The 24905-nt window shown below is 37.4% G+C and overlaps 2 protein-coding genes across 7 annotated transcripts in view; one reads left to right on the top strand and one right to left on the bottom strand.

The window, feature by feature from the left end:
* Window positions 1-2334: 2334 nt before the first annotated feature.
* Window positions 2335-6655, top strand: RPS6 (ribosomal protein S6). Its single transcript, XM_019750376.2, has 6 exons — window positions 2335-2445; window positions 2970-3101; window positions 3636-3846; window positions 4024-4170; window positions 6218-6375; window positions 6514-6655. Exons 1-6 carry the CDS (start codon window positions 2440-2442, stop codon window positions 6607-6609), a joined length of 750 nt encoding a protein of 249 aa, XP_019605935.1. The 5' UTR covers window positions 2335-2439; the 3' UTR covers window positions 6610-6655.
* Window positions 6656-8302: 1647 nt separating this feature from the next.
* The window catches only part of DENND4C (DENN domain containing 4C), a 96360-nt gene continuing 79757 nt past the window's right edge, over window positions 8303-24905 (bottom strand). For all 6 annotated transcript variants that reach the window (XM_019750356.3, XM_019750354.3, XM_019750357.3 and 3 more), the window contains 7 exons: window positions 24215-24397; window positions 22314-22509; window positions 20211-20456; window positions 19010-19127; window positions 11820-11970; window positions 10100-10164; window positions 8303-9880 (listed from right to left, as the gene is read on the bottom strand). In XM_019750356.3, the coding sequence (XP_019605915.3) occupies window positions 9744-9880; window positions 10100-10164; window positions 11820-11970; window positions 19010-19127; window positions 20211-20456; window positions 22314-22509; window positions 24215-24397 (1096 nt within the window). In that variant the 3' untranslated portion in view covers window positions 8303-9743. The remainder of the gene's footprint in view (window positions 9881-10099; window positions 10165-11819; window positions 11971-19009; window positions 19128-20210; window positions 20457-22313; window positions 22510-24214; window positions 24398-24905) is intronic.

Raw genomic sequence — 24905 nt, 5'->3', positions numbered from 1 at the left:
CTCATGTCAACTCACTACCACTACTTCAATAAAAATAAATAGAGCTAAAAAATAAAAAATAAAAAACAATAACAATGGGCAAAGGACTGGAATAGACATTTCTCCAAAAACGATACACAAATGGCCAACAAGTACACAAAAGATGTTCAACATCATTAGTCATAAGGGAAATGCAAATCAAAACCACAATGAGGTACCATTTCACACTCACTAGGATGGCTATAATTTAAAAAGAAAAAAATAACGAAATAAGTGTTGGCTAGGATGTAGAGAAATTGGAGCCCTCATACGTTGCTGGTGGGAATGTAATATGGGTCAGCTGCTGTAAAAATAATTTGGCAGTTCCTCCAGGCGTTAAACACATAATTACCATATGACTCAACAATTCCACCCTTAGGTATATACCCCAAAGAACTGAAAACAGTGGTATTCAAACATACCAGCACTATTCATAATAGTCAGAAGTTGGAAACAACCTAAAAGTCCATCAGTGGCTGAATGGATAAAAACATTCTGGCCTACACATAGTGGAATATTATTCAATCACAAAAAAGAATGAACTGATACAACATGGATGAACTTCAAAAACATTAGAAGCCAGACATAAAGGTCATATATTGAATAATTCCATACACGAGATATATAGAATAAGTAAATCCATAGAGACAGAACACAGATTGTGCTTGCCAATGGCTGATGAATGAAGGGAATAGGGAGCAACTGCTTAATGGGTACAGGGTTTCCCTTGGGGATGGTGAAAATGTTTTACAACAACTAGATAGAGGTAGTGCTTGCACAATATTGTGAATGTACTAAATACGGCTGAATTGTCCACTTAAAATGATTAACTTTGTTATGTCAATTTCACCTCAACAACAAAAAATTATATACACAGGCTTTAAATGCATCATGTCACCAATATTCTATATTTTAACCTCAGATGATCAAACAGGATTTAGTAGAATCTATCAACTTTGAATGTGAAGCGGGCCTAAACTCAAAAATGTGTGATACTAAAGTGGAAAATGGAATGTAATGAAGTTAAAATTGTATTTGTTTACTTGAATGCACTTTTTCTCTTGACAAAAAATATGTAGTAGGTAATACATTTTCTTTCCTTCCGAGTACTGATTGAGAGTGTGGGCTTCAGTGTTACATCACCTGGGTTCTCATTCTTGTTCTTCCAGAAATGTTCTGGAGGACTATCAAATGCACTCTATCTTTCCCACGTTTTTCTGTACTATTTAAGAGTTGCATCATTGCTGATTCAAGATTTACTATAATACATAAACTTATTCTCCCTCTGCTGGCTGTTTCCGTACTACCACACTCTAATAGACTAATACATACCAGAGCTGGGACTATGATCATTTGAAAATATTTACTGAGCACTTATTATGTGCCACGTACTTTGCTGCAACCTGAGGACCATAGTAAAGTTAAAACGTGAGCCCTGCCTTAATTTTTCATCTAGTAGAGGGGACAGACCATAAACAACCCATTTTTGTACCGTGGTTAAGTACTATAAAAGAAAAGTGCTATACTAGAGAATGAGAAGGATACTATTTGAGGCAGTGTAGTCACGAAAGGCTTCTCACTGGAGAGACGTCTAATCTGAAAGATCTTCGTGGCATTAACCAATGGCAATAGGTAAATTTGGGACTGTGGAAAACTTGTAAGGCTAGGATAAGGAGTTTGAGAAGTATTTAATTGCACTGAAAAATAAATGGTGCATTTCCAGCAAGGGAGTGATATAATTTTGTGTTTTAAAAAGATCGCAGAGGCAAGACAGAAAGCAGAGACTATTTAGAAGGCACCGATGGTGGCCTGGACTTGGGGTAATTGTGGTTATCGGCTAGCGTGACAGGGTGGCTAAGGATGTCATTTTGTGATAGAACAATGACTACAACGCGGTTGGAGGACAAAGGGACGAGTATTTAAAGGAAAAACATTTCAGGTTTTCAGGATGTCTTGTTGTGAACAGCCGGAACCAGAGCTGGCAAAACACGCTCCCGAACTGGAAATCTTCCCATGGAGCCTGAAGTACAGGAGAGCCCAAGAGAGCTAAACTCCGGTCCCGCCATCCTTCTTTGGTAGTAGCATCAGATAAAGAGTGTCCAGACCGAGTTGAACTAGCCCAGGGAAACGCGGGAAACATCAGGCAAGGGAGAGTCTAACCTTCAGAACTAAATCTGGCCGCCAGGATAAATCTCCGACACAGGTGCGTCCGTGACTTGCCTAATACCGTGTACACCTCACGACTGCAGCTTCGCCCCACCCCCGGAAGTACCGCCTCCCCATGGTCACTTCCGCTATCCCAGTTTTTTTTTTTTTTTTTTTTTTCTATCTCGCGAGAACTGGAAGTGTCTATGTGATCTGGGCTAAGCGGAAGTCGGGCCTCTTTTTCGTGGCGCCGCGGAGGCCGTCGGCTGCTTCAGGATGAAGGTTGGCAGTTGTTGTACTATGCTTGGGGAATGGGAATCGAGCCACAGAACACGGTGTTGCCGTAGTCGTAGCTTTCCAAAGCGCTGGCTCTAGGTAGAGAAGGGTCTGAGGTGGGAGAAAGCTCGCCCTTATGGGGCCAGAGCTCCTTGAGAGAGCGGATGGCGAGCGATTGCCGCTAGAGCTGCGCCGGGCGAGAGCGCCATGGTGGCGTCCTCGGGCCCAGCCGGGACAGATTCGGCCCCGCTGCCCAGTTGGCCGTCCCTGGGTCGGGTTCCTTACTCCTGAGTGTGTGAACGGCTATGGAGCACCATTCGCTCCCGCAGTCATTCCACAGGGCTTGAAAAACGTGCCTTATTTTTAGAGTGGTGTTTGTACGTTATTACGCACACGTGCTTTAGTGAATAAAACCGATATCACGTTTTTTGCTGATTGTGTGGGAATGAAATGAGACTTTTTGCAGTGGAATACCTTGGTGGTGGTTCTGCAGTTTTCATAAAACTCTTTTTCCCCCGTTTAATTCTTAGCTGAACATCTCTTTCCCAGCCACTGGCTGCCAGAAACTCATTGAAGTGGACGATGAACGCAAACTTCGTACGTTTTATGAGAAGCGTATGGCCACAGAAGTTGCTGCTGATGCTCTGGGTGAAGAATGGAAGGTAAAAGTTGATTACCAACCATATTGAATTGTTGCAGATAGTATTGAAGAGAAGTGGGAAACGCTGTTGGTAATTGTATGCATAATGGGGTTCAAACTCTGGATCCTATATGGCTGATCTTGGGTTAGTTTCTTCCAAATGATATATTTGTAAGATAGATCTGCTTCCTGGCAGGGTTGTGTAGATCAAATGGGAAAATAAATTGTACGCGGTTGTGCTGCAAGCTAATCTCCAAAGGGTATCGTTAAAAATGCCAAGAAGGGGTGTTTCTGATTTGTTGCTTGTTGATACTTGGGTTTCTTAACATAATCTTTCTTCCTCTGGATCTGTTACCTCTGGAAAAACCGGTTAGAGGTATGGCTTGATTGAAAAGAATTTGCTAATTGAACTTCTCAAATATTGGAAACAGACAAAATTGAGAGACTGGAGAAAAGTTTTAAGTTGTTTCATATTGGGCTTAATCTATTTCCTCAAATTGAGGGTGTTATTTCATAGAGGCCGTAATTCCTTATTTCATAATGTTATGTTCTGCAGGGTTATGTGGTTCGAATCAGTGGTGGGAATGACAAACAAGGATTTCCCATGAAGCAGGGTGTCTTGACCCATGGCCGTGTCCGCCTGCTCCTGAGTAAGGGGCATTCCTGTTATAGACCAAGGAGGACAGGAGAAAGAAAGCGCAAATCGGTTCGGGGTTGCATTGTGGATGCCAATCTGAGTGTTCTCAACTTGGTCATTGTAAAAAAAGGTGAGGCTTGTGTTTGAGGCTGTGGTTTTTTTGACATTGATTTAAAGCTGATTGTCCAAGTGCTTTTCCAGTGGAGTTTTATTTTGTTTTTGTTTGTTTTAATCAATGTATAAACAGTAACTTAGGGTTCTTTGTTAGGGAATTGAGTTAGAATTTATTTGTTCACTTGTCTTTTAGGGGAGAAAGATATTCCTGGTCTCACTGATACTACTGTGCCTCGTCGCCTGGGGCCCAAAAGAGCTAGCAGAATTCGCAAACTTTTCAATCTCTCTAAAGAAGATGACGTCCGCCAGTATGTTGTGAGAAAGCCCCTAAACAAAGAAGGTAGGAGAAATTATGCAGTTTAGGGCAAATTTCATTAATTTGTCGGCAGTGTTTTGTGTGCATATTTGCTATTTTCCTGGAGTTTTTAGGATATTGGAAAGGGTCAAGATACGCTATTGGTATACATTAAATTCATTGCTTTTGGATTAAGAGTTGAAAGAATGATAGAAAATTCTAGGACTATAATTGAATGTGCTCTCACCCCACACAATTGAGCTTTTTTCATATCAGAGGTTCTGTTTTTTGTTTACAAAAGAAATTTCATCTGGGATGTGGATAGCAAAATAAGAGTTGTGAGAATTAGAAGTTAGAAAAATACTGTATTCAGAATATTGGGGAACAGGCATTTGGGATTTTGGAGTTTTATATTTTAAAAAAGGCATGTTAATTAAGCAACATAACCCATCACCAGTGAGGTCTGTGGCAGTGATGCTCTAACAGTACTTCTGTAGTGAAATGAATGTTTTCATTAAACGGAATAAATGGCCTCTCAGTCCAGGTTGGGTTTTCCTGAGAAATCTGGGGGGGAAAAAAATTTGGTTGGGTTTTTTCAGGACTGGAGACTTAAACCTATACCTGGCATATACCGTATTTCCCCGAAAATAAGACCTAACCGTAAAATAAGCCTTAGCATGATTTTTCAGAATGACATCCCCTGAACACAAGCCCTAATGAGTCTTTTGGAGCAAAAATTAATATAAGACCTGGTCTTATTTCAGGAAAACACAGTAATAAGTGCTCATCGGTTACTCATTTCAAATATTTGGACACCACCTATGTGCCCAGTACTAAAGTGTTGAAGATACAATGTAGACAAATTATCATAAACTTAAAAACATTTAAAAAAATAATTGGCAGCTATATCAGAGTTTCCATAGTCATGCTTTTGGAAATACCATCAGTGTGGTAAGTGTGCTAGTTGATAGGTGTTTAGAAGATGGTTCTTGTGTCTTTATATTAAGGGGTTGTTTATCTTACTTTAAGCATAAGTTGAATAATGAATACTTAGAATATTTACCTGAGGTGGTCCTCCCACAAGGTGCCACAAACAAATGATTAAATCTGAAAAGACCTCTGAAGATCTATATTCCATAGAATATTGAATTATAAATCAGGCTAAATGAAGATGTTCTATGAAGAACACGTCACACATTTCTAATGTTAATGGTTTAGTTCCCCAGATTGGCAGGAAAAGAGATTCAAGCTAAATGGGACTTCAAAGCAAGGTGAGATAGTGAAGACAATCTAATAGTGGAAGGAAAAGCAAAGTGACTAGAAAAATCTTGAGAGTATGACTTCCTTGTTAAGTAACCTAAATTTACATGATCTTGGCATCCAAACTATAGGTATGGTTTAACTTAGGAGGATTAAATGTGCTAATTAAGGAAAATACTGACACTTAGTAAATAAAGTTAGCCTGGTTACTTTTTAGAAGGGCTTCTCAGTTTTCCTTTTTTTTTTTTTTTAAATAAAGTTATTTGTAATTTTTTTTTTAATAATTTTTATTGGGGAACTGTGTTTCTCCAGGGCCCATCAGCTCCAAGTCGTAGTCCTTTAATCTAGTTGTGGAGGGCGCAGCTCCTCTCCAAGTCCAGTCGCCATTTTCAATCTTTAGTTGCAGGGGGCGCATCCCATGTGGGGATCGAACCGACAACTTTGTTGTTGAGAGCCTGCACTCTAACCAACTGAGCCATCCAGCCACCCTGGAGCTCAGCGGCGGCTTGTTGCCTTCAATCTACTTGTGGAGGGTGCAGCTCACTGGTAATGTGGGAATCGAACCAGCAGCCCTGTTGAGCTCACGCTCTGACCAACTGAGCCATCCAGCCACCCCCGTTTTCCTTTTATTCTGACAAAATTTCGCCCATCTTGGGGTTTTGTTGACTGGTATTTTAAGTTACAGAATAGTTCAAATTCAAATTTGATTTAAAAGGCCTCATACAAGTAAGTTTTTATAGATACTAAGTGAAATTTGCATGTTTCTAAAATGTAGCTGTGGGTCCTGATGAACAAGGGTCATGAGAAGTGATTGAGTCGTTTAAATTTTTAGGTAAGAAACCTAGAACCAAAGCACCCAAGATTCAGCGTCTTGTTACTCCACGAGTCCTGCAACACAAACGTCGGCGTATTGCTCTGAAGAAACAGCGTACTAAGAAAAATAAGGAAGAGGCTGCAGAATATGCTAAACTTTTGGCCAAGAGAATGAAGGTCAGTCTAAGATGATCGGAGTGGAGGTGGGGAGTCAGACCCAGTTTTCAGTTTGCATTTCTAATGTAGAGTCAGACCCAGTTTTCAGTTTGCATTTCTAATGTAGACGGGCTTTGACTGCTATTTTGTTTTGTTTAGGAGGCCAAAGAAAAACGCCAGGAACAGATTGCCAAGAGACGCAGGCTGTCTTCTCTGAGAGCTTCTACCTCTAAGTCTGAGTCCAGTCAAAAATGAGATTTTCTAAGAGTAACAAATAAATAAGATCAGACATCATACCTCCTTTATTGTAAACTTGTTTTCATTGATGGTAAAACTTACAAAAATGAACAGTAAGAAACAGGTCTCAGGAAAGGGGGGGTATTGTGTACAGCAATCTAATGATGGATAAAAGTCTGTAAGGGATACTTGGAAGTGACAGTCTCCTCAATGCAGACTGGGACCATCCTATGGCAGTAGAATCTGAAAGATGGCCAGGACAGGGTTTCTCTTGGAATCTGGGTGGCTCAGGAAGATGCTTAGTGTAAGGCATTTTCAGCAAAGCATTTCAGATAAAAAAAAATGACTAGAGCTATTATTAATCTTTTGTACACTTTATTTTGAGGAATACAGTTTTTATTAAAGATCTATACACAGTACATGAAAAGTGTCCTTATGAAGATGGACATTTGTCATACATAAAAAAGATAACTTGGTTAAAAGCTGTTAATGGATACCATTTTGAAACAGTTCTCAAAGTTTTAAAAACCAGTGCAAATTTACTGCATTAACCAACAGAAGGCTTTTCAACTCGTGCATTCATTGTTACGCCTTTATTCTATTTCACATTCTGAACAGGACCGGATCTATTTAAGAAACACATCAATGAAGGATGCACAAAGAGAAAGTAGTATACTTTTTCTAACGTGCCATTTCTAGTTTCTGTGATAACTGCAGTTAGAACTAACCTTCACAGACTTTAAGGGTCTTAAAAAGAAGGCACATTAGGCTTTAACAGTAAAGAAAGGGGGCTCCTTATTTGCTGAAATATTTTAACCACAGGTGAGTAAAACCTTCAAATTCTAGCATGTAGAGAGAAGTTGCCATTAAGGCCAATAATACCTTACATGGACCATACTGTGAGAACCAAGATTCTTAGTCAACACTACAAAGATCCCTATTGCTCTTTTAATACATGGTTATTAGTTACATAACATGAAGTCGCAATTGGCAATTGACAATGTAAATCAAAGTTGAACTTAAAACGCAAAAAGGGCAAATGTAGCATTTTTAAAGATATCCAAAACAAAAAGGACTGACATACTATAGTCATAAGGGATAAATTAAGGCCAAAAGGCAACTAGTGTATATAATACTGTGTTTCCCCGAAGATAAGACCTAGCCGGACCATCAGCTTTAATGCGTCTTTTGGAGCTAAAATATAAGACCTGGTCTTATAAAATACCCAGTCTTATTCTAATATAATTTCTTATTCTAATAGTTTTTGCTCCAAAAGACTCATTAAAGCTGATGGTCCAGCTAGGTCTTATTTTGGGGGAAACACAGCCCAGAATTCTGTATTAGCCAGTATATGGTTGATTCTAATACACAAAATGAACTACCCTGTTTTCTGCGTGCAGTCCCTAAAGTGGACCTAAGACTGGCCTAGACTATTCTAACTCAAGAATTCTAGCAAATTTAAGAATGAGAACTTTTTTAAAAGGGATGTTAATGATACAGGATGCTATAATCAACCCACAAAATGTGTAAGTAGATCATTATAGGGTGGGGTTTTTTTCTTTTTTGGTTTTAGTGGGACGTGCTTTGGTAAGAAAAGATCACAAAGGTTCGCATTAATTGTATACATTTCAGGAGCTTTTAAAATGTAACAGGCAAGACAGCAAACTTAAGGATTTTTCTTTTCATTTAACATCAATTTTTTTATACGCATGGGTAATTACAAACTCTGTTGGGAGAATAAGTTATTAAGCATTAAAACTAGTACCAAGTCTTATCTTCAAAAAATATATACTCTGAAACAGTGCAAAAGATCAATTTTTAAGGTAATGAGAATTGTACATAATTTCTGACAATTTCTTCCACTAAGCACTTTAATAATAAAATGAAACGAGTTCTGCAAAGGTCAAATTAACCCTGAAATGTTGGAAGACTGGTACAGTAACAATGTGTAAAAGATTACACCAAGTGTGCTGTTAACTACCAGCAAACTTGTGTTGTATGAACTGATTTAGTCACGTGTAATGGCTATAAAAGCGCACAATCACTGGCTTTTCAAGCCGTGCAGACTTAAGGCAATCATGTTCTTAGGGATGTTTTTAACAAAAGGCATGGTAAATGTCAGGCATGTGAGGTCATGATTTTCCTAAACCTACTAGCAACAAGCTCAATAAGCTTTAAAGTTTTAAGACTTAATTGATTCATCCTAAAAAACAGTTATTTACAAATGCACAAATGAGCATATAGATCTATTATACAAGAATAAAACTGCAGTGCAAGTTTATCCCACAGGTTTTAAAAGTGACCAATAGCAACCATTTACTACTGTGCCTGAACAATTTCAGGTCCAAAGACACTATATACAAGCATTTTAAGCATGTTCCAATTTTGTGATGTATGAAGCTGATTTAAATTTAAACTATCTGACTGGCTCATTCCAATTTTAAAGCTATTGCATATTAACATGGTACTGGGAAGATGGAAGGAAGTAACTGGATAGTAAAGATACAATCCATTAAGAAAGATAATACACAATATGAAGGGTGAAGAAATATATTAAAATTAAAGTCAGAGGCAAGGCAGTTGTCATCAGACTAGGTAATTTTGAGATTAATGACTACAGATGAGTTTTAGTAGTAGTCATTTAATAAACCCCTTTCAGAAAATTGCAACACGCAATCTAAAAATTTTAATAAATATAATATGGCTGTATATACACATGCCTACACAGCCACACATATATACACACATACAAAGAGTTGCTCTTATAAAATTGAGATATTTCATTTTTGTTACGTGGGTTGGGCAAGTTTACATTAATTTGCCATTCCCCAAACCTGTATCTTCAAATATAAACAAAACGCCAAGAATGAATATGGTTTCTCATCAAACTACTACAAATAACAGAAATCCAAACAGTTTCAGCAGAGGCAGATAGTTTCAGAAGTTGTAAATTTTCAACAATAAACCCTGGGGCATTTTAACATCATTTTTACTTTGTAAGATGATTCAGTATGAATTCCATTTCATTATATATTATCCCAAGAGTTGCTTCATTTCAGTTTTCACCAATTCTTGGCATTTGGAACAAACCTTGAATGTTTCCAGACTGAATCTATTCCCCCAGCTTTGGGTCAGAAATCTAGTGAATCTGTTTAAATGAGAGGTGCTCCAAAACACTTCCTGCACCACTCCACACTGACACTTGGTGGGACATCAATTTTCTGCAATTTTTCAAGGATTTCTGAAGACAGACTATTGTATGCAGCTCCATATTCATTATCAAAAGCCTCTGAAAGACATTTTCAAAAATGCAGTTGGAATTTAAGAAAACAAAAGCAATGTATTTAAAAATGGTAGTCAAGTCATATTTATATACATATTTAAACTGCATATTCAAAAGTAGAAATCTTTCTAAAGGCAAGTATATTTACCCACACCAGTTACAATTTTCTAAATTACTTCAGAAAATAAAACTAAACCTCTAATAACCCACAATTAGCCAACTCACCAATATCAATATTCTCTCTTCCAAGAGATACTAATGATAAGAAGAGGATTTCTCTGTATAAACTCCTATAAAACAAATAAACATTTTAAAGTTAATGGGCAAACAGCATACAACTACATGAAGTTTTTGAAAATGGTAAAAAAAAAAAAAAGATTTTTAAGTTTTGTGGTCTAGTTAGCAGTAATGTACTTCTGTCAAATGTCCTGGTTTTGATCTTGTACTACAGTTACATGATGTCTCCTTTGGGGGAAGCTGGGGGAAGGGTAAACTGAACTCTGTATTAGTTTTGCAACTTCTGCTTCAAATTAAAAAGTTAATGGGCATAAAGTTTCACAACACCAAAGACAATTAAAAATGGCTTATTGTAACTTTATTACAGTTTTTAAAAATATAACAACTCTCCTAATTTCTCAAGATTTACAAAAGCAGTCTTCTCTCATCTTTTGCCACTTTACAAAGTAACAGATTAATTTCTAAATTAGGAATTTAAAATCCTTGGACACAATGTGAAAGATAGTGTGGTCTCTTTACTATATAATCCAACAGTAAAGGAGAAATCTTATTGGTCTTTATTGTGACATAAAAATGTCACAAATGAAACCTTAAAAATGAGCTTCATGGCTCAATTGTTGACAATAAGGACAACTTAAGAAATGAACTGGATTTGGGTATTTAACACAGAACAAAAATTAGAGGGGCCAGCCCAGTGGCTCAGGTGGTTAGAGCTCCATGCTCCTAATGCCGAAGGCTGCTGGTTCGATTCTCACATGGGCCAGTGAGCTCTCAACCACAAGGTTGCTGGTTCGACTCCTTGAGCCCCGCAAGGGATGGTGGGTTGCACCCCCCTGTAACTAACAACAGTAACGACCTGGAGCTGAGCTGCGCCCTCCACAACTACGACTGAAAGGACAATTTGACTTGGAAAAAATCCTGGAAGTACACACTGTTCCCCAATAAAGTCCTGTTCCCCTTCCCCAATAAAAAAAAAAATCTTTTAAAAAAAAAATTAGAGAACAATGCTGATTCTGTCACACTCCATGTACTGCAGCTTTTCTTTAGAAGCCGTAACAGGTCATTTCTAATATCCTTCCCTGCCTTTAGACTACACGTGGTTGAAAACTAGCGGCTGTTTAGACTGATGGAGGTCATCTCCATCTCTACTGTTGTGATTTCAAGACAACCCATCCATTTTCATGATCAGTTCTTGCACTAGGCTTTTCTGAAGCTCTCACTGCAAAATTCAATTATGCTGATGACACTGATGAGTGCTGACACAAGCATGTTACCAGACAACAGTAAGAAGATCAGGATCGCTCCATATACTTTCTTTGTTCCCATCACTTTCCTAAATTGTTTTTACTCCTAAACCGATTTTTTACATCCACAAGTAAAGCTGTGTGGGTATGACAGCCTGAACAAACAGTACATATGTATAACACCTATGTTAACAAATTCATAGAGGGTTTCCAGTGACTAGCAGTAACGTTCCCCAAGCATTCAGTACACTTTAGACATAAATGAATTACCTCCTAACATTTAATCTATTACCTCCAGATAGATAATTTATGTTAGTGTGCAAGTATGAATGTGTACATTTTGGTAGCACTTTCTACAACGATCAGATGTTCCACAGTATGTATTTCTTTTACAACTAGAGGTATTTAAAAAGCATTATTTTTAAACATGACATTATTTTGATTGGCAAGTACAGGATTATTACCTTTGTCTTTTCTTGTCTGGCTTCATCTGTTGTAAAAGTAGGTTGATGGGTTTAAGAACATCATTATGTTGAATACTCTGCCTGATGGTTTCCACTAAAGTGCTTGTTGCTTCTTGTTCCTCTGACAGGAGAGACAATTTCTTTTCAGAATCTAATAATAAGAACACAATAATCAAGAATATGTTTATCCACTCTAATTATTAAGGAAGTGTTTTTCCAGAGTTGTAGCATTTTCTAGTTTTCTGTTCAACACTGTCTCCCCCTTACTAGTAAAATTATGTGGCAATATGACCAGCTTAAAAAATATTTTTCCTGCTTTCTTAAGATAGGAGAGACCTGTCTCTTTGCCCGTTCCCTGAACACAGGGCTTCCTACAGGAGGCTGGTATGTAATAGCTTGTACTCCAGCAGCCCTCTTGTGACCATGAAGCAACCTTTACTGATGGAAAAGCACACACAACAGAAGGAGCCTAATGACAGAGAAGTTGCCTGGAGTGTCTACTTCATAACTTCGTACGTGAGAGAATAATCTTTATGCGTTTACGCTTCTGTTATTTTCTAGTAAATATAACAGCATAATCCTAATTTCTAGTAAATATAGTAGAGTATAATCCTTGATAAAACGCTTATTCTAGAATTATCAAGAACATTTATACGGATTTCACAGATTACAAAAGTGCTTCAGTGGTATACCAGTATTGAATCATAGCAACGTTAAAAATACACAAAATCAACAATGTGGGCTTGGACCAGAAAAATTGAAAAGTTTAATGCAGCAGCCATACAATTTTGTTTACAACCACATTAGTTGAGGTGGGACTATGTATCCAATAACTCCCAGTCAGCCTCATTCTAAGTGCCTCTCATAAAGCAAGCTGCTGTATTTGTCATACAATATAGCCCCTTAACAAAGACAACTAGTAATACTTCATTTGTGTTCAACTAAAGAAACAGCAAAATTCTCTGTTATAATACAAGAGGAAATACTAGCTACTATAGGTTTTGATCCTAGCTCTTCTACCTGCTAAATGATTACGTTGGAATAGATTTGATTTTCATGCTATGTTGTGATTTCAGAGCCTAACCCAAATATATGACTTCACTGCTTCTCCTTTAATTCAATTTTTTAAAATAACCCCTTTATTGATAAATAATTCCCAAACCATTCAATTCACCCATTTAAACTGTATAATTCAGTGGTTTTAGTATATTCTCTGAGTTGAGCAACCATTACCACAATCAACTTTAGAACATTTTTATCACCACCAAAAGAAACCTACTTATTATATTAGCAGTCACTCCTCAATCTTCCCAACCCCTCAGCCCTACGCAACCTCTAATCTACTTTCCGCCTCCATAGATTTGCTTATTCTGGATATTTTGTATAAATAGAATCACATTTTCTGTGCTCTTTTGTGACTGACTTCTTCTGTAATGTTTTAAAATTCATACATATTGTAGCTTGTACCGGTATCCATTAATTTTTATTGCCAAATAATATTCCATTGTATAGGTATACTATACTTTATCCATTCATCAGTTGATGGACATTTATGTTGTTTCCATTGTTTGGCTATTAAAAATGCTGCAAAGCACAGTGTTTTTATGTGGACGTATGTTTTTGCTTGGGCATATACCTATGAGAACAAGTGCTGTGTCATATGGTAATTTTATTTTGAGAAACTGTGAAACCATTTTCCAGAGCAGATGCGCTATTTTTTATTTCAATCAGCAATGTATGAGGGTTCCAATTTCTTTATAATCTCACCACTTGTTAGTTAGTATCTGTCCTTTTGATTACAGCCTATCTAATGAGTGTGAATAGTATCTCTTTGTGGTTTTGATTTGGATGTTCTTGATATCTAGTGATATTGAGCATCTTTTCATTTTGCTTTTGGTCCTGAGTCCATCTTGGAGAACTGTGTATTGAGATCCTTCTATGCTCTGAATGTTTGTCTCTCCCCAAAATTCTTATGTTGAAAACCTAATGCCCAATGTATTAGGAGGTGAGGCCTTTGGGAGGTAATAAGGTCATGAGGGCAGAGTCATCACGAATGGTTAGTGCCCTTTAAAAAAAAAAAAAAAAGGCATCAAAGAGACCCTTTCTGCCATATGAGGATATAAAGAGAAGTCTGCAATCCTGACGAGGGTCCTCAACTGATCATGCGATCACCCTCATCTTGGACTTGCAGCTTCCAGAACCGAGAAACAGACTTATTTTTTATGAGCTACCCAGTCTGTAGTATTTTGTTATAGCCGCCCAAAAGGACTAAGACAGATCCTTTGCCCATTTTTTAAGGGATTTGTCTTTTATTACTGAGTTGAAAGAGTTCTTTATATATTCTCAGTACAAATTCATTTTAAGATCTATTATTTGCAAATGTCTGCCCTATTTTATTCTGAGGTTGACATTTCACTTTTTTGATGGTTTATATTTTAGCACAGAAGTTTTTTATTTTGATGTCCAATTTATCTTTTTTTTTTTCTTTTGTTCTTGTGCTTTTGTTGGCGGTGTATCTAAGATCTTGTCCTTCACAAGGTCATGAAGATTTACTCCTGTTTTCTTCGAAGAGTGCTACAGTTTTACTTCTTACATTTGGGTCTATGATCCATTTTGAGTTCGTTTTTATGCATAATTTGAGGAAGCAATCCCATTTTTTTTCTTTACTTTTCTTACATGTTGCTCCAGTTGTCCCCAGCACCATTTGTTGAAAAGATTATGGTTTACCCACTGAATGATCTAGGAACTATTGCTGAACAACTGACTACACATATAAAGTTTATTTCTGGAAACTCAACTCTATCCTGCTGACCTCTATGTCCATCCCTATGCAGTATCCCACTTTCTTAATTAGTGTAGCTTTGTGCTGAGTTTTCAAATTGAGAAGTATGAGTCCTACAACTTTGTTCTTCTTTTTCAAGATTGTTTTGGCTATTCTGGGACCCTTAATATCCATATGATTTTTAGGAAGGCTTTTCAATTTCTGTAAAAAAAAAAAAAAAGCCACCTGGAATTTTGATAGGAATTTTGCTGAATCTGTCGATCATTTTGAGAGTATTGCCGCCTTAACAATATTAACTCTTCCAATCCATAAACATGGGGTTCCTTTAGGTCTTCTTTAATTTCTTTCAACAATGATTTTAGTTTTTAGAGCATAAATTTTGTACTTCTTTTATCAAATTGATTCCTATGAATTTTATTCTTTTTAATGCGATTATAAATGGAATTATTTTCCTAATTTCTTTTTTGGATTATTTATTTAATGTACAGAAATACCATTCATTTCCGCATATTGATCTTATATCCTGCAATTTTACTGAACTTATTAGTTCCATCTTTTGTGTTTGTGTGTATTCCTTAGGATTTTCTATATTAAGATCACATAACTGCACATAGTTTTACTTCTTCCTTTCCACTTTGGATGCCTTTTATTTTCTTGCCTAATTGCTCTAGCAGGAACTTCCAGTACAATGATAAACAAAAATGATGAAAAGAGACATACTTGTCTTGTTCCTGTACTTAGGGGCAAGTATTCAGTCTTTCACCATTAAGTATGATGTCAACTGTGGGTTTTTACAGATACTCAGAATCAAGTTGAAGAAGTTCCTATTTCTAGCTTGAGTGTTTTAACAAAAGGTGATGAAGTTCATCAAATGCTTTAGTCATGCCCATTGCGAAGATCATGTGGATTCTGTCTTTTATAATATTGATATGGTATATTACACTAGTTGATTTTCAAATGTTAAACCAACATGGCATGCCTGGGATAAACTGCACTTGGTCATGGTTGCACACTCCTTTTTCTATATCATTGGATTTGGTTTGCTAGTATTTTGTTAAGAATTTTTATGTCCATATTCATAATGATAAAGATTTTTAGTTTTCTTTTCTGATGGATGGCTTCAGTTTTTGTCTTGAGACCTTCTCACCAAAAGCGCCACTGTTTCCAAGAGTGTTCTCAGGCTTAAACTTCTCCACTCTCTGTTCCAAATAAAGTCATTTCCTTCTGAGAGAATTTCAGAGCTCTTGGTTCTTGTGACCTGCCTTTCCTCCTGGGCAAAATCTCCGAGCCACTGCTCTGAAGCTTCCTGGGAGTGACACTCCTGCTTTGTGAACAGGGTGTTGGGTGGGAGCAGCGGCCTGTCTTTACCGCTTGCCTCACTTGGGACACAGTGAGAACCGGGACCCCCAGCATTCCTGGCTTGCCAAAACTGTGGTAGAATGCCTGCCCGATACATGGGGGCTGGGTGGAGGAAATGAGCCTCCGCTACCCTGGAATTTTGCCTCTGTGATAACAGAGCTGAGAGGATGAGAACGGCTGGAAGCCTGTCTTTCCCAGGGAGACACCGAAGCCCTTGACTGGGAGCTGGGGGAGCAGCACGTTGTAGCTTAAGTGCCACAGAAACTCACTGCTTTTACTGAAATCTAGTATAGTTTCTTGAATAAATGTTTCTTCGTTTGCTATAGCCTTAGACTTTTATTTTTTCCCTTTAATAATTTTCACCAATATGGTTGTTTTGCTGGGAAGTGGGTTGCGGAGCTCCTCACACTGCCATTCTAGAAGTCATCACTCATTTAATTCTTATTTGTCTTTTCATCTTATTTATATGCCAGTTCTTCATTTAAAGCAGACAATCAAGTAAAGACACAGGCCATTCTTGAGAGCTCTAAAGTTTATCCCAACAAAAATTGTCAACATTTTGAAACACATCTATTTCAAGATGTGTGGACAGAGCTGATTTGATCTTAAAAAGCTAACTTCATTCTAAAACTAATCTGCCGGAACCCCTGTCCCCTATCTTTGTTCCCCCCAGATGGACTCTGCAGTGTGTACAGGGGCTTTGGGTTAATCACAAACTATCATTAATCCTTCCTCTACCGTTTAGCCCTATTCCGGAACAAGGCGCCCTCAGCGTTATCTACCTTTTAACTTGCCATGGCACCAGAGCCCTGGTGTCTGGCCCCTTTGCTCCCTTTGATCACCCTTGCCTTCCTTTCAGAGTATATACATACTGTTGTTTCCCCAAAAATAAGACCTAACCGGAAAATAAATCCTAACATGACTTTTCAGGAGGACAGTCCCTGAACATAAGCCCTAATGCATCTTTTGGAGCAAAAATTCATATAAGACCCAGTCTTATTTTTGGGGAATCACGGTAGGTCCATGTCTTAGGAGGATATAAAACTGGTGGTCTGGGGGCGAACAGTGGAGGGATCCCTATTCTGTCCTGCTGCCACCCAGGACTGCTATCTGTAAGCAAATTCCCTATTAAACGAACAAGGTGGACCTGTCTGCATTGTTTTCTTGTCCTCTCAGCTCCTTCAGCATTTGGGGGCAGCTTTGCATACATGGCCCTTTCACGAAACAGAAGAGATGCAGGAAAATAACTAAAGAAATGGCATCTCAATTCAATTCTTTTCTAGCATAAATTTCAGTTACTCTGCTCTTGCCTAAAAACCATTCAAATATCAAAACTGGAACAACAACAAAAATACAAGAACAACTTAATATATTTTACCATAATTTTTGTTACTGGCATATTTCAAGGGAAAAGACTGGATTATTTTCTTACAGTTTTAGGTTTAAAAAATTGCAAAGTAGTGATAGATTGTTGAAAAGTACAAAAAAATAAAAAAATATATAGAGAGTGAATTTTTCCCTTTCTTTTCTGAATAGCCACAGTTAACAGCTTGGAACATATGGTTTTAGACCTTTTTCTATGTATATGTTAAAAACACGTATGTATTTTTGGTTTTGGTTTTCTACAAAAAAGGGGGAAAAGATCATATACTGTTCTGGAACCTGCCTTTTTCCACTCAATATAATAATAGGTTGCCAACATTTCAATGTAGATTTATCACTATTCTCCTATTAGGTATTTACTTAAAGTTTTCATCATTATAAAAAAATCTCTGTACAGACAGCTTTATATACTGTATTTCCATAGAAGAGAGTTGTCTTACTGTGATTTCTAAGTTAAAGGGCATCCACAGATTGAATTGGGATGTTTGTTATACTGTTCTCCAGAACTATATCATTTCACATTTCTAACAGTACATCAAAGTATTCTTTTCCTCCATATCCTCAACAACTGGATATTAATCATTAAAATTTTTTGCCATCCTGATGTATCTAAGTTTATATTTTCTTTTTTTTAAGTTATATTTTATTAAATAATGAGATTGAGCCTTTTTTTCATGTTTGTGTAATGGATTGAATTATGTCCCCCCCAAATTCATATGCTGAAGCTCTAACCCTCAATGTGACTATATTTGGATGGAGTCTTTAAAGAGGTATTAAGGTTAAATGAAGTCACAGGGTGGGGCCCTAATGCAAGATAACCCGTCTCCTTATAAGAAAAGGACACGGGGAGATGCAGGCGCACACAGGGGAAAGGCCATCTGCGCGCTAAGGAGGGAGGACTCAGGAAAAACCACACCTGCCAATACCTTGATCTTGGGCTTCCAGTCTCCAGACTGTGAGAAATAAATTTCTGTTTTTTAAAGCCACATAGTCTTTGGTATTGTTATGCTAGCTCTAGCAACTCATACAGTTTGTGTAAGCCGTTTAGTGTTTCCTCAAGAACTGCCTATTGATATTATTTGCTCAATTATCTACTCAGTTGTTTGTGGTTTCTTATTGACTCAAGGGCTTCTGAACTGGAAGATAACCCTTTAAACCCCTTGTAAAAATATTTTCTAAATATAAAAGACAAAAATGAAGCCAGAATCTTTAAGACTAGTATCCATATAATTGAAATTGTAATCCTATACCAACACATCCAAATTATTCTTTCACTGTATGGAATTGACTCTCCAACTACCTAACCAAATTGGTATTTGAAAGAAAAATCACACACAAAATATTCTCCAACTCGCATGGAAACCTGACATAGTTAAATGGATCAATATAATAGCAAATCAATTTCAACAAAAATGGAAAAAAATCTTGAAAAGATACTAAAAATGAATTTAAAAATTTTAAATAATGCAAAAGATTTTGTTTCTCTCTTCTCCTTGATTCTATTCCCCGCCCCCCAACCCCCAGTAGTCCATTCTTCTTTATTGCTAAATAGTATTCTATTGTATGGACAGCTTGTACCACAATTTGCTTATTCATTCACCTGTGGATAAATATTTGGGTTGTTTTCAGTTTAAGTCTTTTATGTCTTTAATTCTATTTTACTTACTAAAATTCCTCCATGAGACATACAGAGGTTCTCCTGGTTCCTGATGAAAGTTGATATTATCCCATAGCAGCTGAATATACACAAGTTTGCTATCCTGGGACAGAGATGATAGAGGAAGCTAAGAGAGATCAATAAAAAGTATTAGTATCTCAAGCACAAGAATTTACCAGCAGACCTAGCAAAGCTTGATTATATAAAACAGATTGAGTTTTTTCAAAACTTTAGACCTAAAATTCTGAGCAAAAATTTGAATTATTATTTAGATCTGATGATAAATGTTATTATTTTCTGAAGTGCAGGTTTTTCATTCTAAATTTTAGGGATTGGAATTACAACTTGGTAACTAGCACAGTGGCTACATGAAAGATTAACTACCATCAAAAATTTTAAGAGAAAGTGCAATAATTTCCACTATCTTGTTGTACTGACTACTACTTAAAATAAATGAGTAAAAATAGAGTTTGTAATGCTTAAAGATTGTGTTGTATGTTTGGGATGTGGAGTGTCTCTCAATAATCAATATCATAAAATAAAGGAATTCTAGGAGCTCACCATCTCCAGTGGGATCGGGGCTCCAATGCAAGCAAAGAAGAACTTTAGCATCAGACACAGCCAGACTGTGATCTTGTCTATCACTTATTAGGTCTATGATCTTGCAAAAATTACTTAACTTCTCTAACTTATAACTGTTATCATCTGAAAAATATGGATGAGTCCTTTAAAATAAGGTCATTGTGAGAATTTCAGCTGGGAATATGACAGTGCAGAATAAAAGCTACCTTTTCGAGCCACCCTTGCAACTACCAATGACAATATAACTAAGTTCTCGCCAAATGGATGCATATGGAAATATTATGTGCAACTCCAGGAACTGTCCATAAATAAAGACATGCTCTTCTCTATCCATTTTTCTCCCTACTGCTAGCTGGAATGTGGATGTGATAAGTTAGAAGTAGAGTCAGTCATCCTGGACCAAGTATAGAACTTGGAAATGGAGGTCATATACAGCTGAGCTAGCTAAAAGACAGAAGCATCTCAGGTCCCTAACACGGCCATCCCTGGACCGCCTACCCAAACTTTTAAGTGAGAGAAATAACCTATGTCTTGTTAAGCCACTATTATTGTATACTTTCTATTACTTGAAGTTAACCCTCACCTGAACAACATCAATGTAATATAAATATAGAAGTTGGTACCCTACCTGTATACCTCCGTTACAATGTTCAGATGTGAGGATAAGTCCTGGCAAATTACTGGGAAGATCCAAACGTCTGAAATACCATACGAGGTTCCAGAAAATGATTGGATGTTGATTGATGAAAGAGGACGTGTGAATCACCTGATCACCTTCATTTTCTAGTAAAGATTCAAGTTCTTTACGAAGCACTAGAGGACTCAAGTAAGGCACAGAAACAGGCGGAGGATTGGGTCTTTTCCCTAAAGGATCCTTAAAAAAAATAATACAAAATGACATGAATATTACATTTAATTCTGTATGTTTAAGAGTATTTCTCAATGAGATTATGCTTCTCTAGCTATCCTTTCAAAATCAGTTATTTCAGGGCCATTGCTTCATGCATTACACCCTAATGAAAACCCCCAAAAGAAAAAAAATACTTAATCATAAATACCCTTAAGTTAAATAATTATAAGGGAAAATTAATAATCCATATAACAGACCCTACTTTAAACATGATTGAGTTTCTTTATCATGTTGGTAAGAGCAGTGGCCTATGTATGATTTATTTTTTCCTTGTCAATTTTTTTAATAAGAAATGTTTACATTTCAGATATTTTATCATGATTATACCAAAAAGATATGTGACTTTACCCTCCTCCTACAACTCAAAACAGATGAGGCAATTTTTCGACACCTTTTAAAATTACATCTAACTCATGTTTACATTTGATTGCAACAAAAAATAACGAGCAGTTTTCAAACAAAATAATGAAAATTTAAAAAACCCACCTAGGCTTTTTAAGTTGTGCATAATATTATCAGAATAAAATGTTTATGACCAACTCATTAATGAGTACCCCTAGTGCCCAGACTAAGGCGTCCAAATACCACCTTTCTCTAAAAGGGTTTCTTAGAGAAATGGCTGATTCTAGGTCTGGAGAAGGAAATATGTAACATGAGCATGAAACATCTTGTCATATAAGAAAGCAAGAAAACTTTTTTAAATTACAAAAAGGCTACAAGAGTTTGTCAAAAAGACTAAGACACCAACTTGTAAAGCGTTCTAGCTGACCAGAGATGGGATAATGTAAGCATCAGTAAGGATAACAGCAGCAATAGATGTAAACATAAACGTTTACATAAAAATCAACACGTTTACAATGATACCCTATTTCCCCAAATTAATGGATCACCTTGGAGAATGCTAGGAACCCAACTTGTTATTCTGAAAATTGGTAAATAAAAGGGAAAGAAATTAAACACTATCTTGCCTTTCCAACATAAATTGCATCTTTGGAAAACCAAGAAAACCTGAGGGAAGTTTCTCTTTATATGTATTCCACATAATAAAGATGATGACAGAATTACACTACCATCATTTTATGAGCTCCAAATGAATAACCTGATCTAGGCATTGTGGCATTAATAGCTACTAATATCACAGATAGTTCACGTCTCCTACTGGAGGAATATACCACCATTGATGAAGTTGTCTTACAAAAATAAACAAATAAACAAAACAAAAAAACCTGAACCTGATCAAGCTTCTAGATACAATTGCCACTATATAGGGTTGTAATCAACAAATTGCAAGGGGAAAAAAGAGAGTCTACACATTAAAAAAGACTAAAAAACAGATCAACCAATTGCAATGCATGGACCTCATTTGATCCTGATTCCTCAAACTACAAAACACATACTTGACATTTTTGAGACAATTAGAAATTTGGACAAAGACTAAATAATTGGATATGATTATTTGGTCTGATAATGGCATTGTATTTTTAAAAGAGTCCTTATCTTTTGGAAATGCACACTGAAATATTTACAAATGAAATCTATGAAATTTCCTTCAAAATAATCTGGAAAGAAGTGAGTGGATGAGGGTATACATGAAAGAAGAATGGCCATAAACTGAAAATTACTGAATCTAAATGATGGCTCAAAGGGACTCATTTATTTACACTTCTGTTTATTTTTTTACGTATTTGAAATTTAGAAGTTCTGTTTATGAAAAATTCTTATCACTATTCATGTCATTGAAATAAATCTACAGAAGAATTATGTGCTGTTCTAATACATAATTACATGAATATACAATATAATTATAATGTTGTTACATACCACAACTTCCTGCAGACTGTTTGGAAGACTAACTGTTGAAATGCCAGGACACGGTCGCTGGGAAAAGTCAATATTTTGCAAGGGACCTCCAACACTGTGACTTCGAGTCAAAGATACATTCCGCTTTGCTACACTATTAGGCATAGGTGAGATTTTCATACTTTGGACATCTCCACTGGCTTTCTTTATTTCATCACTTTAAAAAAAAAAGAAGAAATGTTGTGTTTGTTCTATAAAACAATAAATCTGTAGAGCTACAGTACTTTCTACAATGAATTTTGAGTCTCCTGAATATATCTGAGAGGAGTCAATAAATACTGCCTTGTAAGAATAAAATTTTCTTCAAGCGGTTTTGTAAAACTGATCAGAAAAATGGGTTAGAGTGGATGACTGTGAAGGATGGAAAAGGACATATGGTAGACAACAGGTTTTACTTTTAAAAGATGCATTGTCTTCAGTTGCTTGATTCAAACATTATTTTATCTTTATTAAACAAAATCACCTAAAAGTAACGATACTGCATGTAAACAAATAATGTAGATTCATTTCTACCAGGCCATGATCCACCTAAGGATAAAGACCAGATCATTCTTTTTCATTTTCAGTGTTTAGCATAATGCTGAGTATTCAATAGGCTTTCTGCCCCCCCCCCCGCCCCCCACCTCCTGCCCCCTCCCCCCCACTCCAGTTGAAGCCGTTGTTTCTCAGTCTAGTTGTGTAGCACACAGCTCCCTGGCCCACACTGGTGTTATGAGCATTGAACTACCCCCTCCCTGGCTGAGGCAGTCGGTCGCCAGTCGTCAGTCTGCCGCTCACAGCAGCTCACAGCAGCTCTCACCAGCTGCCGGCCACTCACGCTGGCTGCCAGCCACTCGTGGCAGCACACGGTAGGCACCAGCCCACACCAACCTCGGGCTGCTCATGGATGCCCAGCTCCAGGGAGAGCTGTTGTTTACAATCTTAGCTGTAGAGGGCGCAGCTCACTGGCTCATGTGGGAATCGAACCGGCGACCTCAGCTTTAGGAGCATGGTGCTCCACCAGGCCGGCCCTCAATAGGCTTTCAATAAATGTTTGAGTAAATAAATATTTAAGAGTAAAGAATATACCTCACAGTAAACAGAATATGTCTTTGAAAACTGGCAATGAGTACACTAAAGGGGAGAATAGTCTTTACTGGTTGAGAAGTGTGGGGACACAGCCCCAGAGAGTAGTTTACAGGCTCTCGGCCTTACGTGAAGGGGTACTGGCTCGGGTGGTGAATGGCCGTCGGCTGTGGCCGGTTAGCCAATTGGCCGCTGGTATAACTGCTGCGACTACGGAGGACTGCCGAGGATTGCCGAGGAGCCTAGCAGAGCCGAGCAGAGCCGAAGAGAGCGGAAGAGGAGAGCCAAGGAGAGCGGAAGAGGAGAGCCGAGAGAGAGGAACAGAGGAGAGAGTGGAGAAGAGTCGTCGGTTGGTCAGTTGGTGGAAAAGCGGACAGCAGGTCGGCGTCCGGTGGGCCCAGCCTCCAGTGAGACCATAGTGGTGGTATGGCTCCCCTACCTATGGCTCCGTGGGTGTTCCTTGTTGGCCTCACCGTATCCTGCGTTCTTATGTGGGGAGCGGGACCAGAGACCCCACAGGCCCCACAGGCCGCCCCGCACGACAAATGGCGAAGCGAGCAGGGTCTCCCACACGACAGAAGTTAATTTTGTAACATAGTATAAAATATTAAACATAGTTTCCAAAATAGTTAATCATCAGATTCATTCGTTAGGTATTTAAACAATATAGCAAGAAGTTAAGATTAAATTTTTAAAACGCTAGAACTTATGCATACATGAGGCAAGTTACCTTTAAAGATAGAATTTTTACAAGGATATCCAATTTATTATGAGGAATTCTCTATACCCTACGATACCTTGATTCAGCTGCAGAGCTTGTTTCTTCAGTTATAGTCTGGTTATGTTTGGGGAAATCCATAAAGTTGATCAAGTCAGGTTCTGCTGAACTGGATATAGGTTTGTGCTCCAAAGGTTCATTTGCCAATGGAATGCTGCCACTTTGTAAACTGTCACCAGAGGTAGTTGGTTTCAGGAAAAAGCTAAATATGGAGCAGTCCAAAACAAAAGTCTTTAAAAATCCCAGAGTCCTCTATACTTCATAATTAGAAACACTTTATATTAAATCAGTCATTAATGAATTATATAATCCATAGAAATACTGCCTATTTCAATCTCTCTCTCTCTCCCCTCTTCTCTCTCCCCCTTCTCTCTCTCTCCCCCTTCTCTCCCCCCCCCCTCACATATACACACACACACACACTCCTGCTTTCATTTTCTCTTTTGCTCCTATCCTAATCTGTTCAAATGAAAAGATCTAAAAGAGGTCATTATAGTTCAATATAAGAGCCCTTCAATTTTTGAGAACCATTAAAGAAAGCTATGAAGGATGATGAGAAGCAAAATATTTCATTAATTTTCTCTGTTAAAAAACAGCAGCAACAGCAGCATTTTAACATGTGTTAATACCTGTTTTCCTCCCTTATAAAATCTCCATTTTGTCTCTAGTCATTTCCTCTCCCGTCTATTCATTCAAGTACTTTACTTTCA

Source organism: Rhinolophus sinicus, chromosome 16 (genome assembly GCF_057876585.1).
Source record: "Rhinolophus sinicus isolate RSI-liver-muscle chromosome 16, RSI-T2T, whole genome shotgun sequence".
Lineage (NCBI taxonomy): Eukaryota > Metazoa > Chordata > Mammalia > Chiroptera > Rhinolophidae > Rhinolophus > Rhinolophus sinicus.
Note: the sequence above shows the minus strand (reverse complement) of the source record. Positions and strands in the feature narration are given on the sequence as shown.